We start from the raw sequence: 13,567 nt of genomic DNA on the forward strand, positions 1-13,567 counted from the left end.
GGTTAAAACCAAATGGAAACTATTCTGTACTACTTCTCCTGGACCGCTCTGCTGCCTTTCATACAGTGAACCACCCCCTCCTCAAAAAAAAAAACACTCCACACCTTTGGTCTCTGACTGTACTCTTCGCTGGTTCTAATCCTACCTATCCCACCGCTCCTTCAGTGTCACTTAAAACTCTACTTCCTCCTCTCCTCTTCCTTTCTCTGTTGGGGTCTCCCATGGGTCCATTCTTGGACCTCTAATTTTCTCAATCTACACCTCCACCCTGGGTTAGTTGATTGCTTCCCATGGCTTTCAATATCCTCTTTACGCGGATGACACCCAAAACTACCTCTCCACCCCCCAACTCACTCCATTTGTCTCCTCATGCATCACCAACTTACTAACAGATATATCAGCCTGGATGTCACATCACTTCCTCAGACTCAACCTATCAAAAACCGAGCTCATAATATTTGCTCCCCCATGTGCCACGTCCCCCGATTTCTCTGTCAAAATCAATGGCTCATCTATCAACTCTGAACTATCCTTTCAGCCCCAAATCCAATTGCTATCCAAAGCTTGCCGCCTCAACATCTCCAAGATATGCCCCTTCCTAACCAATGTCACCACAAAGCTTCTAATCCACTCCTTGGTCATCTCTCGTCTCGACTACTGCAACTCATTACTCATTGGCTTACCTCTAAATAGGCTATCCCCCCTTCAGTCCATCATGAATGCTGCTGCCAGGCTCATCTATCTTACAAACTACTCTGCGTCTGCAAACCCTCTCTGCCAATCCCTCCATTTTCTTCCACTCAACCAACAAATTAAATTCAAGATACTAACAGTAACTTACAAATCCATCCACAATCTGACCCCCAGCTACATCACTAACCTGGTCTCAAAATACCAACCAAATAGTCCTCTTTGCTCTTCCCAAGACCTCCTGCCCTCTAGCTCCCTTGTCACCTCATCCCATGCTCACCTCCAGGACTTCTCCCATCCTCTGGAATGCTCTACCCCAATCTGTCTAACGATCTCTTACTTTGTCTACTTTCAGATGATCCCTGAAAGCAGAGGTCTTTAGAGAAGCCTATCTGGTCCCGACCTAATAACTGTATATTTATTTTCTCCATCAGCACATCCCCGACAGTTATTACCTCTTGTATCTCTTGAACCTTCCTCTTAGATTGTAAGCTCTAATGAGCAGGACCCTCTGATTCATCCTGTATTAAAGTGTATTGTATTTGTACTGTCTTCCCTTAAGTTATAAAGCACTGCATAAACTGTCTGCGCTATATAAATCCTGTATTATAATTAATAATAATATCTTGGTCAAGTAGAAAAATTAGCCCAATTGTCATTGTTCCATTTTAAGTGTTGCGGCGGCATCTGTCTAATCCCTATTTCTACATTAAATGTGTTTTGTATGTGACATCTTCACAGACATTTGTCTGAGGAAACTTCTTTTGCGTCTGCACATTTGACTGTCCTGTTTTCCTCTTCCTGTCCCCTAAGGGCTGCTTGGTTCAAAGCTCAAAAACAGTCGCCCTCCAGAAACTTTGCTGAGTGGCAATAAAAGCAGTGCTTTCCATAGATGGTTGAGAACATACACCATCTCAAGGCTCCAGCTCTACCATGAAAAAAAAAAATCTATAGCTCCACAATTCTGAGGTTAGTTGTGGATTGAGGTTCCCCTCTCACACAAGGCCCACAGACTGCAGTTTGGCACCTCGGCTCTAGTAGTAGTAAGCAGCCAGAATACGATTAAACTCACCAGTATTCCCTAACTTGAGTCTCTAAGCGATCCAATATCAGTGGAGGATACTATCCACTAGTAGTCACCAAAAAAAAGTATCATTTTCAGCTCCAATTGGCCATTTTTTACTATCCTCTTCAAGTGCCTGATATAAGATGTGTGCAAGGCATAATACAAAACAGCCATAATCTATTTTGGCTGCAGAACAATTCTGGATTAACGACTTGCACATTAGAATTCAGCTCGTCCCCTCAGTAAAAGTTTTAACTGTCCGTTAATGCCCTCAGCATCCGGGATTATTGCTTTATTATTACCTAGCTAAATACAAATTGAATACAAAAAGGGCTGCTTAATGCCAGAAGCAATTTTAAGATAATGTCTAATCTTTACGGTATCTCTTTGCTGTAATTATTGGAAGGTTTAGGTCACCCAGGCAGAAAATCTTGATATATACAATGCTCATCCAAGAAAGATTCATAAAAATCAAAGACTTGAAGGAACCAAAAAAAAACCAAGAAACGAGATAAGGCTCAGGCAGCAGCTGGGTGCATGAAAGTGCCACATAACACTTTGACGGCTAATAAAACAATCCATCAGGGCAATGATTGTCTAGCTGGTTTAGATAATTACACATTTTCCTCATTCCAAGCATATATGGTAGAACACAAATAATAACAACTCAAACAACTCCATTACATGCCCTCTTATCTAGATCTCAAATAATATGAATGTGACAATGGAATTAATGATTAGCTGGCTTTGCTGGGAACTTACCTGTGCTTCTCCCAAGTCATTATTGACCACAGTAAAGTTTAACCCAAGTTCTTCTACATCACCCTCATAGCTCTTCAGGAAAAGAAGGTTCTTGTACATCTCAGGATCAAGAGAGGCCAGATGATGAATGTCTACATCTGCACTTGTCCCCAGTAACTTGGATAGGAAGAAACTTGCAAAAGGCAGCTCTACCAGCATGTTCTCGTATAGGGCCTATGGAGAAAACACAGCTAAAAGTTAGCATAACCCCTAACAAGGAACTTCTCTTATTTGCTCCATTTAATCTCTTAAAGTGGAACTAAACTAGTGAATTTAATAGTTTCCCAAAACAGTTATGGCTCATTTACACTTGCTTTTGCTTCAACACACATTATAGGCTAGTTTACTCTTGCTTCAAAACAAGGCTTCGGACAGGCTTTGTTAAAGCTCTCTAAATGCTAGTCAAAGCTCCTGTCATTAAATAAAATGGTTAGCTTACAGTCCTGTTTACACCCCCTTTTGCTTTCCTTCAAAAATATCCCAAGTAGCTTTAAGAGTCTCCAAAGCCCCCATGGAAGTCTATGGCAAATCTCGCTTGGAGCCCCACCGAAGCCTCATCGAAGCCCCACAAAGCCTCATCAAAGCCTCATTGAAGCCCCAAGTAAAAGCAAGGTGTAAACAGGACTGTAAGCTAACCATTTTATTTAGAGACATGATCTTTGACTGGCGTTCAGAAAGCTTTAACAAAGCGTGTCTGAAGCCATGTTTTGAAGCAAGTGTAAACTAGCCCTTACAGACAAGGCAGGTCATGAATGCTAACTGTCACAATTGCTTGTATTCTCAACTGATGGGTCACATCACAGCACCATGGCAACTGCAGATCTAATAGAGGCCAAGATGGCAGCTTCCTTGGCTGTAAGAATAGGAGGTTTTAGTTTTGATTTAAAAATATACCATTGAGAGCATTTTGTTATATTTGATAAGTGCAGAAAACCAGCTGCTATTCTGAGTTATGTACTCTCTGCAGTGTTATTTCAAGCCGCAATATCAGCTCTGGGCAGTTCACATCTTTTTATTTTTTTCGTTGTAAGGATGTGCAACAGATAACAGTGTGACATTGACTTCATACAACTTAAAAAGTAATCAATCTAAGTTTTTATAAATCAGTTTCAGAAGGTATCCAGCTGATGGTAATGCAGTGTATATGTAAAATACGATAACGGATATAAACACATATAAGCTTGTATTGATATCCCTCCAGGGCAGCACAAGAAAAACTAGCCATTTGGAGAGAAAAGAGCCATCAAATTCCTGATGGTGTCTTCTAGGCACAACCTGGAGCACTTAAAGAGTAAACTCCCATACATATTTTTACCAATAGGTACTGTAAATATCTAAATGTGCACCGTTTAGGAGATATTTACTGTAGATGCAGCTGGTGACGTCACCAATGCATGGGCTCGGAAGGGACGGCCACCTGGGTCGTTCCATCAGAGTCCTGTGCCGTAAACAGCATCTGCCACGCGCATGCGTGGGAGTGACATGATCGTGGCTCTGGCCAGTCTTCACAAACCCGGAAGGAAGACCAGGTGAAGATGAAAGCGCCCACAGCAGTGACAACACACTGCTGGAGGGCTTCAATCTAAGGTAAGTTTCACATAATGGGCTACTATGTGATCACTACTGGCCTTGTAGGTTGCAAAAAATAAAAACAGCTTACTACACAGTTTACTACCACTTTAAGGTAGCATAGTACAGGTTTTAGAGGCATGTGGAAGTGATTTGCAATTGATATGAACTGGATTTGTGTACCTCAGGATTTTTGTTTTTTTATCTACTTAGGGCCAGGAAGGAGATGACAGGGAAGAGAGAGAAAGGAGAAAAAAAGGAAAGGGGGAGAGGGGAAGAGGGAGTGAAAAGGTGAAAGCAGGTCCATCAATATAATGTTGGATGTAAGTGGGTATACATTATGTATATTGGAGGTATTCATCAGGGAAACAAAAGGGCAGTTCACCTCTAAACGACAGAACACCTCCCCCATGTTATGTAATGGAGAAGAAGAGAATCAGGAGGTGTTTTGTAATCTGAACACAATTCCTGTCCTAGGCTGACAATGCTGCTCCTCAGTGGATACAGTACAGTGAGTGAGTGTGTTACTGGCAGAATCACCAAGTGACAATAAGGCCCCGTTCACATCTGAACAGAGCAATTTTCAGGCGTTTTTATTTGAGAGTTTTGCAAGAGCATTACAAGCATTTTACATATATATTCAAGCTTCAGGTTTTTTTATTTTAGCCAATAGAAAGCACTAGGGGAAGGAGATTAGGGGGTGGAGAGCTGCTGAATCGCCAGAAAACATGCAACAAATGCTTGTAAAATGCTCACGTTGAGCGTTTTTCAGGCATTTCCATTGAAGTCTATGGGGCCAATCTGCCTAAAAGAAGCTCATATACTTTTTTGGAGCGACTAGTGATTTGCTTCAGGCCACAAAATGCTCAGATGTGAACAAGGAATGAATGGGTTTTGTTTGTTGCGTGCATTAGAGGTTCACACTTGTACATGCAATTACAGCGCCGGTTCCCGCATCGCATCTCTCCTGCAGGCAGTTCACACAGCCCTCTGCGAACCATTGCGGGTGTCAATACTTTGTTAATGACACACCCAGATGGGTTCACAGATCGCAGGGTGAACTGTGAACTCGCACAGGAATCGGATCACATAGGTGAGAACAAACATGCGATCCGATTTCAGTGCGGGGGGAAAAAAAAAAAAAGTCCCTGCACCTTTTTTGTGTGAATTCAAATGCGAGTTCAGCTATGTATGGCTGAACTCGCATTGTACAGACATCACATGCGATCGGCCTCGCAGTGCGTGTGCAAATCACATGCAATGTTTGTGTTCGCACATATGTGAACCTAAGCTGAAGCAGAAAATTGCTCAGGTGTGAACGAGGCCTAAAGGGAAAAGCGCCATAAAAAAAAAAAGAAACGAAACAGCCATTGGGACTGGTAATCTGCAATGGATTTAAAGTGTGTTCCTGCATTTAGAATCACTAATCATGGCACACTTTTCTTTAGAAAACACCAGTATATGATCACGTGAAGCAGAACTCCAGGCAAATATTCCCCCCTAGTCTGGTTATGAATTCATAAAAAAAAACCCACACACTATAAAGCAAGTTTATAAAATCTGCATTAGGGATGGGCTACGGCGTGTTCACACAGCCCACGTGCAGAGCCCACCAGGAAGTCGGCACTGCGCTAATCACAGGCAGTGAGACATTGTCCTGCTCTCTGCAGCCGTGCATTGGACAATGTCTCACTGCCTGTGATTAGCGCAGCACCGACTTCCTGGCAGGCTCTGCACGTGGGCTGTGTGAACACGCCGGATCCCATCCCTAATCTACATAAACAGTTAATCTTGGAGTGGAGAAATTGCTTATAGTGACTGATTTGTCCTTTTCACCAAAAAAAAAAAAAAAAAAGACAAACCCTGTTTAGTCATCATGGGTAAGTTCTGTGTTATTCTCCAATTGTTTTATATAAATAGACTCCCATGTCTTTTAAAATACTACTAGTATAATTATCTGAAATATGTTTTTATATGAACAATAATCCCCTACACATTAGACATCGGGGTGAGGGTCCATGCACACTGGGCTTAAAAAAAACACCAGTTCTTTTGGCAGAAAAAATGCTCATATACAGCATTTTTGTACATGCGTTTAGGAGCATTTAGTGCTTTTTTTTCTGCCAGAAAACTCTTCTGAAAAACGCAAACTCCCACGGGAGTCTATGTCGTTTCCTGTTCCGGCGCGCTGTCTGCTAGGACACACACGGGTCCCAGAGACAGCGCGGACCATTCCCATTGCGCTGCGCGACTCGAGCATGCGCAGTAGGGAACCGGGAAGTGAAGCCGCAACGCTTCACTTCCTGATTCCCTCACCGAGAATGGCAGCGGCAGCAGCCGAGAGATCAATCGGCCTCGGCTGCCGACATCGCTGGACCCTGGGACAGGCGAGTGTCCATTTATTAAAAGTCAGCAGCTGTAGTATTTATGGCTTTTAACATTTTTGTTTCCAGTGGAATCCCTCTCTAAGATAGCATTGAGCTGTTTCTACAGGCAAAAATTAAAAACTGCTGTAGAAGCAGCGATTTTTAAGCCCAGTGTGCAAGTGAAAGTGGAAATGCTAGCTCTGTGAACCAATTTGTTCCACAGAGGCCTGTCTAATTACCTAGCCCCATACCATTGCAGGGTGTATGAATAACAAGGATGGCTGCACACAATCCTACATAGGTAGTTCCAGGACCTGTTACTAAATGGGCCTGATGCAGAACCTGGCCAGAATTTTAGGGCCAGCCAGCCTATCTGGCAAAAATGTGCAAGTAATCCAACTGCTGTTTCTGTTTGAGAACAATCGGCTGCAGATATCTGGAGCTCCTCTGACATAGGAATCTTCACCTAGTTCTGCCCCAGCCAGCTGGGCCAGTTCTCAAACCTTTCTCTTTATGGCTGCCATTAGCTTGACTGTATCAGTATTCTTGTGTACACATTGTATCTCAACAGATTATCTTGTTGGCTGTAGGGAGAGCATTTTCACACGTCTCGAATGTTCTTTTACAAATTCTATATAAGGCGAGTTAAACTGTAAGGCAATTAAGGCTTTAATGACTTCTAAATTTGTTAAGTACTTGTTCAGTTATGTGACCCCCTGCTGGGCTGCCAAGGTCTTCACACTACAAATGACCCCAATATGTTTACACTCTGACAGCTCACCAGGAAACAGGAAATTCATAAATTTCCACCAGTCTAAAGACTAGACTACACTACCGCATGAGAACAAAGTCTACTTTCATGTTCTAATACTTGTAACCAGAGGCTCCCTATGACAGTCATACAGCATGTGCACACCGGTTTGAGTCAATGATGGAAATTTTTTCATATAGTCCAAGAAGAATAACATGCTAAGTGAATCATCTTTCCACCGATCTTTTGGCCAAGTGACAAAAATCTGTAACTTTAGCAAATGTCATGGCAAAATGTATTACATTAAAACTGCATCTGATCATTTATAGCTTGAGAATTTCTGCTAAAGAATTGTTATCAGATACAGAGTGACACCATGATAAAAGATGGCTGATCAAAAAAAAAAAAAAAAGTGGTTGGGGGAATCGTCCCCGCTGTCAGAATACACTGATCAGCAGCCAATCAGAAAAGTATTTACCAACATTCCTATTCGAGAGAAGCCGATTGTTAGATCGACTTCTGTCTAGTGGGAATGGCCATAGAAATGGATCAAATCTTTTTCCTGTTAAATTGGCTGAATTTCGATCTAGCGATAGCCAGCTGTAGTCTTTAAAGAGGAAGTAAAGGGAAAAAAAAAAAAAAAAAAAAACACACCCTGCAAGGCAAAGGCATAATGAGCTAGTATGCATAGCATACTAGCTCATTATGAATAACTTACCTGAGAACGAAGCCCCCTAATCGGTCCTCCGTCTTCCTCTTCGCTGACTTCCGGGTCTCGCAGCTCCGGCACTGTGATTTGCCGGAGCCACGATGATGTCACTCCCGCGCACAGGAGTTGACACTCGCGGCGTTTCGCCGCGATCTGCGGCCTGCCCCAGTGCGCCTGCGCGCCGCTGTGGCTGTCTTCGGGTAAATATATAGATATTTCTTGGACCTACAGGTCCTACAGGTAAGCCTTAACCACTTGCTTACTGGGCACTTAAACCCCCCTCAGTCCCAGACCAATTTTCAGCTTTCAGCGCTGATGCACTTTGAATGACAATTGCGCGGTCATACAACACTGTACCCAAATGAAATTTTTATCATTTTTTTCCCACAAATAGAGCTTTCTTTTGGTGGTATTTAGTTACAGCTCGGAGTTTTATTTTTTGCTAAACAAACAAAGAAAGATGCAAAAAAAAAAATCATGTTTTAATAGTTTGTTATAAAATTTTGCAAACGGGTCATTTTTCTCCTTCATTGAAGTGCGCTGATTAGGCGGCACTGATGGGCTGCACTGGTGGGCACTGATGGGCTGCATTGGTGGGCACTGATGGGCTGCACTGGTGGGCACTGATGGGCTGCACTGGTGGGCACTGATAGGCATAGTTAAGGCGGCACTAATAGGCACAGATAAGGCGGCACCGATGGGCACAGATAAGGCGGCACTGATGGGCACAGATAAGATGGCACGGATGGGTGGCACGGATGGGCACCACTGATAGATAGGACTGATGGGCACTGATAGGTGGCACTGATAGGTGGCTCTGATAGGTGGCACTGCTGGGCACTGATGGGCGGCACTGCTGGGCACTGATGGGCGGCACTGGGGTGCAGCACCTTTGAGGCAGATTGTGGGCACTGCTGGGTGGCACTGCTGGGTGGCACTGTGGGCACTGCTGGGTGGCACTGTCGGGGGCACTTTTATTAAGTGGGGCACTGCAGGGGGCAGGTGGGCACTGTCAGGGGGCAGATGGTCGCTAGCAGGGCTGGCCGTGATCGGGACTGATGTCCCGATCACGGCCGCCGGTGATCGGCTTTTCTTTTTTCTCCTTGCGCTGTCAGCGCGAGGAGGAATAATAGCCGATTACCGGCTTCGTTATATCACATGATCAGCTGTCATTGGCTGACAGCTGATCACGTGATAAGGGGTCGGGATCGACCCCTTGCACGGATCGGTGATCAGGCGAGTCTCGGGACGACGTCAATAGACGTAGTCCCGGAAAAGGAGATCCGCGCTGTAGCCGTCAATTGACTATAGCGCGGATCTCAAGTGGTTAATCTAGGTTTACCTGTAGGTCAAAGTTGGTTGTAAGGGTTTACAACCACTTTAATACTTATTCCTTGAAACACTAGGCCCATTAGTTTCAATCCCAACCAGGACATCACCTAAATGGAGTATGCATGTTCTTTGTGTGCTTGTGTGGGTTTTCTCCAGGTACTCTGGTTTCTTCCTAGACTCCACAAAAACATTCTGGTAGGTTAAATGGCACTATCTGTCTAAATAGGCCTATTATGTAAACGCATGTGAAATAGGAACCTTGGACAGGAACCCTCCTTGAAGGAAGGGACTGAACGTACAACATGAAAACTGTTGGTGCTACAAAAAATACAGGTATTAAATAAATTCGCTCTTGAATCTTGGTATGCTTTCTGTATTTGTTCCAGATCTGTGCAGTAATCCAGTGTGAAAATTTACCTCTGTGCAGGAAATTCCTGTAATAAAGAACATTCACTGCAGCATACAGGATGACTGGTCTTGTTCCTGCCCCCTCCTATAATTATCTGCAGGCCACTTGAAATTTGTGGATCTGTTTAGTCCCTCCCACAGATCACAGATTTTATATTGTAAAGTGCTGCGTAAATTGCTGGCGCTATATAAATCCTGAATAATAATAATAATTAAAAAAAATAATAATCTGCTCTCTGCACTGGCTATGCATCAGAGTTTTGGGTTGCCCCAATATGCTTTTTTTTTAATCGCCGAGTACCGTTGTTATCGGTGCGTCACATCGTTAGACACTCCCTCTAGTCCCGGTGGACTTAAACAGGCATACTCGCACAGCTATTCAAGCCGTTCAGATATTCATTCTAGTGTATACAATTATGCTCTCTCCAAGTACACCATACTACACTCTTTTGTCTATCGGACCACACACGACTGTGCAGGTATATTCCTCTTTTGAACACTGAAGATTTTTTGCGTTCCTTGTTTTTGCAATTTCTGATGCAATTTCTGCAACAAGGTTGTTCATATAATGCCCATGTTGGAATTTTTTCCACATTAGAACTACAGAATACTCACCAGCCTTTCAGTGTTGTTGATGTGGACCTATTGTGTGACCCCTGTTGGGTCTCATTGACAGGGCCTGAGGAGAATTTGTGCCTATGGTAGAATCATCTTGTGTCATGTGGGGCACCAGACAATCTTTTTTTCTGATAGTGGGCACTATATATGTCTATAAATCCCCTGAATAAGGGCAGGATTGCCTGAAACAATTGTTGGGTTGGACGTTTTGAGCTATATTTTTATGTATTATATTATATTGTTTTTGTATATTTTTCTATATGCTTTATATGTATTTAATTTTTGTATTTAATAAAATATTGTATACATTTTCGATATTGGTGCTGTCACTTTTAAAGTCCCGTTCTTTAGGGGGATGGTTTCTTTCTAGTGTACAATCAATTTGGGATGTGGTGACTGACAACACTACTGCATTCTATGATTATTGGGGTTTTTGTATTTTTGATACTTGTGCTCAAGTATTCGACCATACCAATTACTGGTACTTTTGTGGTCCAATTTGAGCCCATAAAAAAAAAAAAAATGAATGGGCTCAAATTGCACTGCAAAAAGTTGCACACTGACTGGCATCACTAATGGCCACTGATTGCTGGCACTTGTGGGCGCTCATTGCTGGCACTGGTGGGCACTTAATTGTAATCAGGGCACTGATTACATACCTAGATGTTCTCTACGAGGAGAAGTCGCTGATCGGCTCTCCTCTCCTCACACTCTGTCAGTGTTAGGCCAGGAGCACCGATTAAAACAAATGATACAGGGGTGTTAACCTTTCCCTATGTAAAAATTATTTTTTTGGCTGGAGTTACACTTAAAAAATGTATGTGTTCCAACTTACATACAGACTCAAAGAACAAACCTACAGAACCTATCTTGTTTGTAACACGGGGACTGCCTGTAACATGATCACGTTTTGGCAGAATTTCTCTATTATAGGAAATTGAAAGACATGCTAGAGCTGTAAAAATAATAAAATAATTCCAACTGTTGGAGAAATCTGGTACTGTCAACTATGCCTTGCAGTTAAAATCTGTGAAAGCAAACTGGATGTGTAAGAGGGTAGTGGAAGTCATAAAACTGCTCTATAAAATTACACAGAGAGGTCCAACTCATTTAGAGGAAAGCTGTATTATTTATGAAATACCATTTAAATTAGATTTAGCAATGAAAATGTTAATCAAGAAAATTAAATATATATTTGAACAGATTCCTAAAAAGGATGACTAGTATGTGTTTAGGGCATGCTCTGACGAAGGTCCACAAACTATAGCTGTACAAGTGCCATTTATCTGATGAAACACAGGTAGAGTAATCCATTACATACGTAGATGGCTCCCTGGTTTTACGGGTACACCGAGCACTGCTCACAGCCTGGACTGACGGTTGAGCAGTCATATCAGTCCTCACACAGTGTACCATGTCAAAAATCTGCCAATCTTGAAGTCAAAGCTTGACATCTTTTATGTTTGTTGATTTGAACCACCCCCATCAAATCATTCCCAGCATCTATTACCTTTTTTACCACCACCCTCTCTTTTTAGAATGTAAGCTCTACGAGCAGGGCCCTCCTGTACCGTCTGTATGGAACTGTACTGTAATTGTGTTGACCCCCCTCTACATTGTAAAGCGCTGATTAACTGTTGGCGCTATATAAATTGTGAATAATAATTTGAAGCTAATCACATATTTTAGCATTCAGTGGTTTCAGAAGCTGCAGTGATAAACTAAGCATATGATGCACAGACATTTTAACAAAGTCAAACAAGAAATACCAATGAATGAAAAAAACATCAAACCCCAACAGAGGCTCTGATCTGCGTTCGCTTTAATGCAGAGCGCAAAGTAAAGCTACCAATGCACTGCTCATATAAAGCCATTTGGCTTTGGGAAGCTCTGGTAGAAGGAGTGATGGGAAGCCACCAAGGCTATATTATGATGGACACTTATAAAAGCTCTCACAATACACCTCTAATAGTTCAGTTTCTTATTTCTAGCCACGCTTCCAGTACTATAACTACATGAGAATAGAGAGAGAATGGCCCAAGTCAAATAGAATGCCATGATTTATTCAAGGTGTGTGTGTTTTAAAGTCCTAGGAGTGTAGAAAAAAAAAGCAAAGGGGAGGTGTGAAGTATAGCCATTCAAGATACATCAATGGCAAGGTCACTGTTTGCTATACCACCAACAAAAAGTCCATTGTAATTGAATGTATATATCAAAGCAACCTGGGCTACAAACTACAAATGACCTTTATGACTCATGTAATCTAAAAGAAGAAAACACCCCTCCATCCATCCCTCCCTCCCCATCCTTTTTTTGCAAAAAAAAAAAAAAAACAGGTTGATCCTTTAGCACATTCAATATTGAAGTGTATATAAATAATTGCGTTAAGCACCATGACCGCATCAGCAAAATGGATTATAAATTAAATTTCCATAATGTATGCAACACAAATATCAGTGCAGACATAAATCAAGGTATTTTCTAAACACAGGTTAATTGTACAACTCCGCAAACTGTCTATTTTTTATGCAAAATAATCCACTTAACATTTGTCATATTGGTCTTAATAAGCAGACATTTGCATCAGATGCCCTGGCGGGGCTATCAATAACTCCCCCGTCAGGAGAGCGAGCGCTAGGTAGATTGAAGAAACGTGTACGTTATTTTTCAAGTGTCTGTCTCCGGCAGGTGTTTATTGCCAGAAATCCTGCCAAAATGATTTGAAATAAAACGGATTAATTATGGTAGAAGCCTTTTAATATAAGTGAGTGAGCTAGGAATGTGATTAATGCAAATTGTGTTGCTATCATGAGAATGGATGGGGGACAACAGCACAGGCCAGATCTGTTTGCTGCCAAATAACTTTGGTAATTTACTGCATTAAGAATCAATAAAAAAATAATGCTTTTCAAATGCATCACTATCAATCTGGAGCTAGTTCCAGAGAGAACATTTATATTTCCATCTAATAACTGAATACACTCGGCTAAACTCTTTTAGACCAACTTTTCAGGATATTAAATGTAAATACAGCCTGCAGAGCTTTTTAGTGTTTTTGTTGATTGCTACTGGTGTGCATTGCTTGTGCTGTCCAGAAAGAAAACCACAGGATACTGGGATCACCATTATTTACTGCTGGTCAATAGCAAATACCTAAGACAGGTCACAAGCAACCCTCATTAGCATTATACTGAATTTCTGGACTATATAAAACCAACCACAGGCATCAGCTGGTGCTGGGATGTTAGGAAATCATC

At 42.1% G+C, this 13,567-nt stretch overlaps 1 protein-coding gene across 1 annotated transcript in view; it reads right to left on the reverse strand.

The window, feature by feature from the left end:
* The window catches only part of UBE3C (ubiquitin protein ligase E3C), a 177,323-nt gene that overhangs the window by 22,287 nt on the left and 141,469 nt on the right, over positions 1-13,567 (reverse strand). Inside the window, exon 20 of the mRNA XM_077491145.1 lies at positions 2,519-2,731. Coding sequence (XP_077347271.1) covers positions 2,519-2,731 — 213 coding nt within the window. The remainder of the gene's footprint in view (positions 1-2,518; positions 2,732-13,567) is intronic.

Source organism: Lithobates pipiens, unplaced genomic scaffold (genome assembly GCF_037356315.1).
Source record: "Lithobates pipiens isolate NorthernLeopardFrog02 unplaced genomic scaffold, aLitPip1_a1.2 Scaffold_19, whole genome shotgun sequence".
NCBI lineage: Eukaryota > Metazoa > Chordata > Amphibia > Anura > Ranidae > Lithobates > Lithobates pipiens.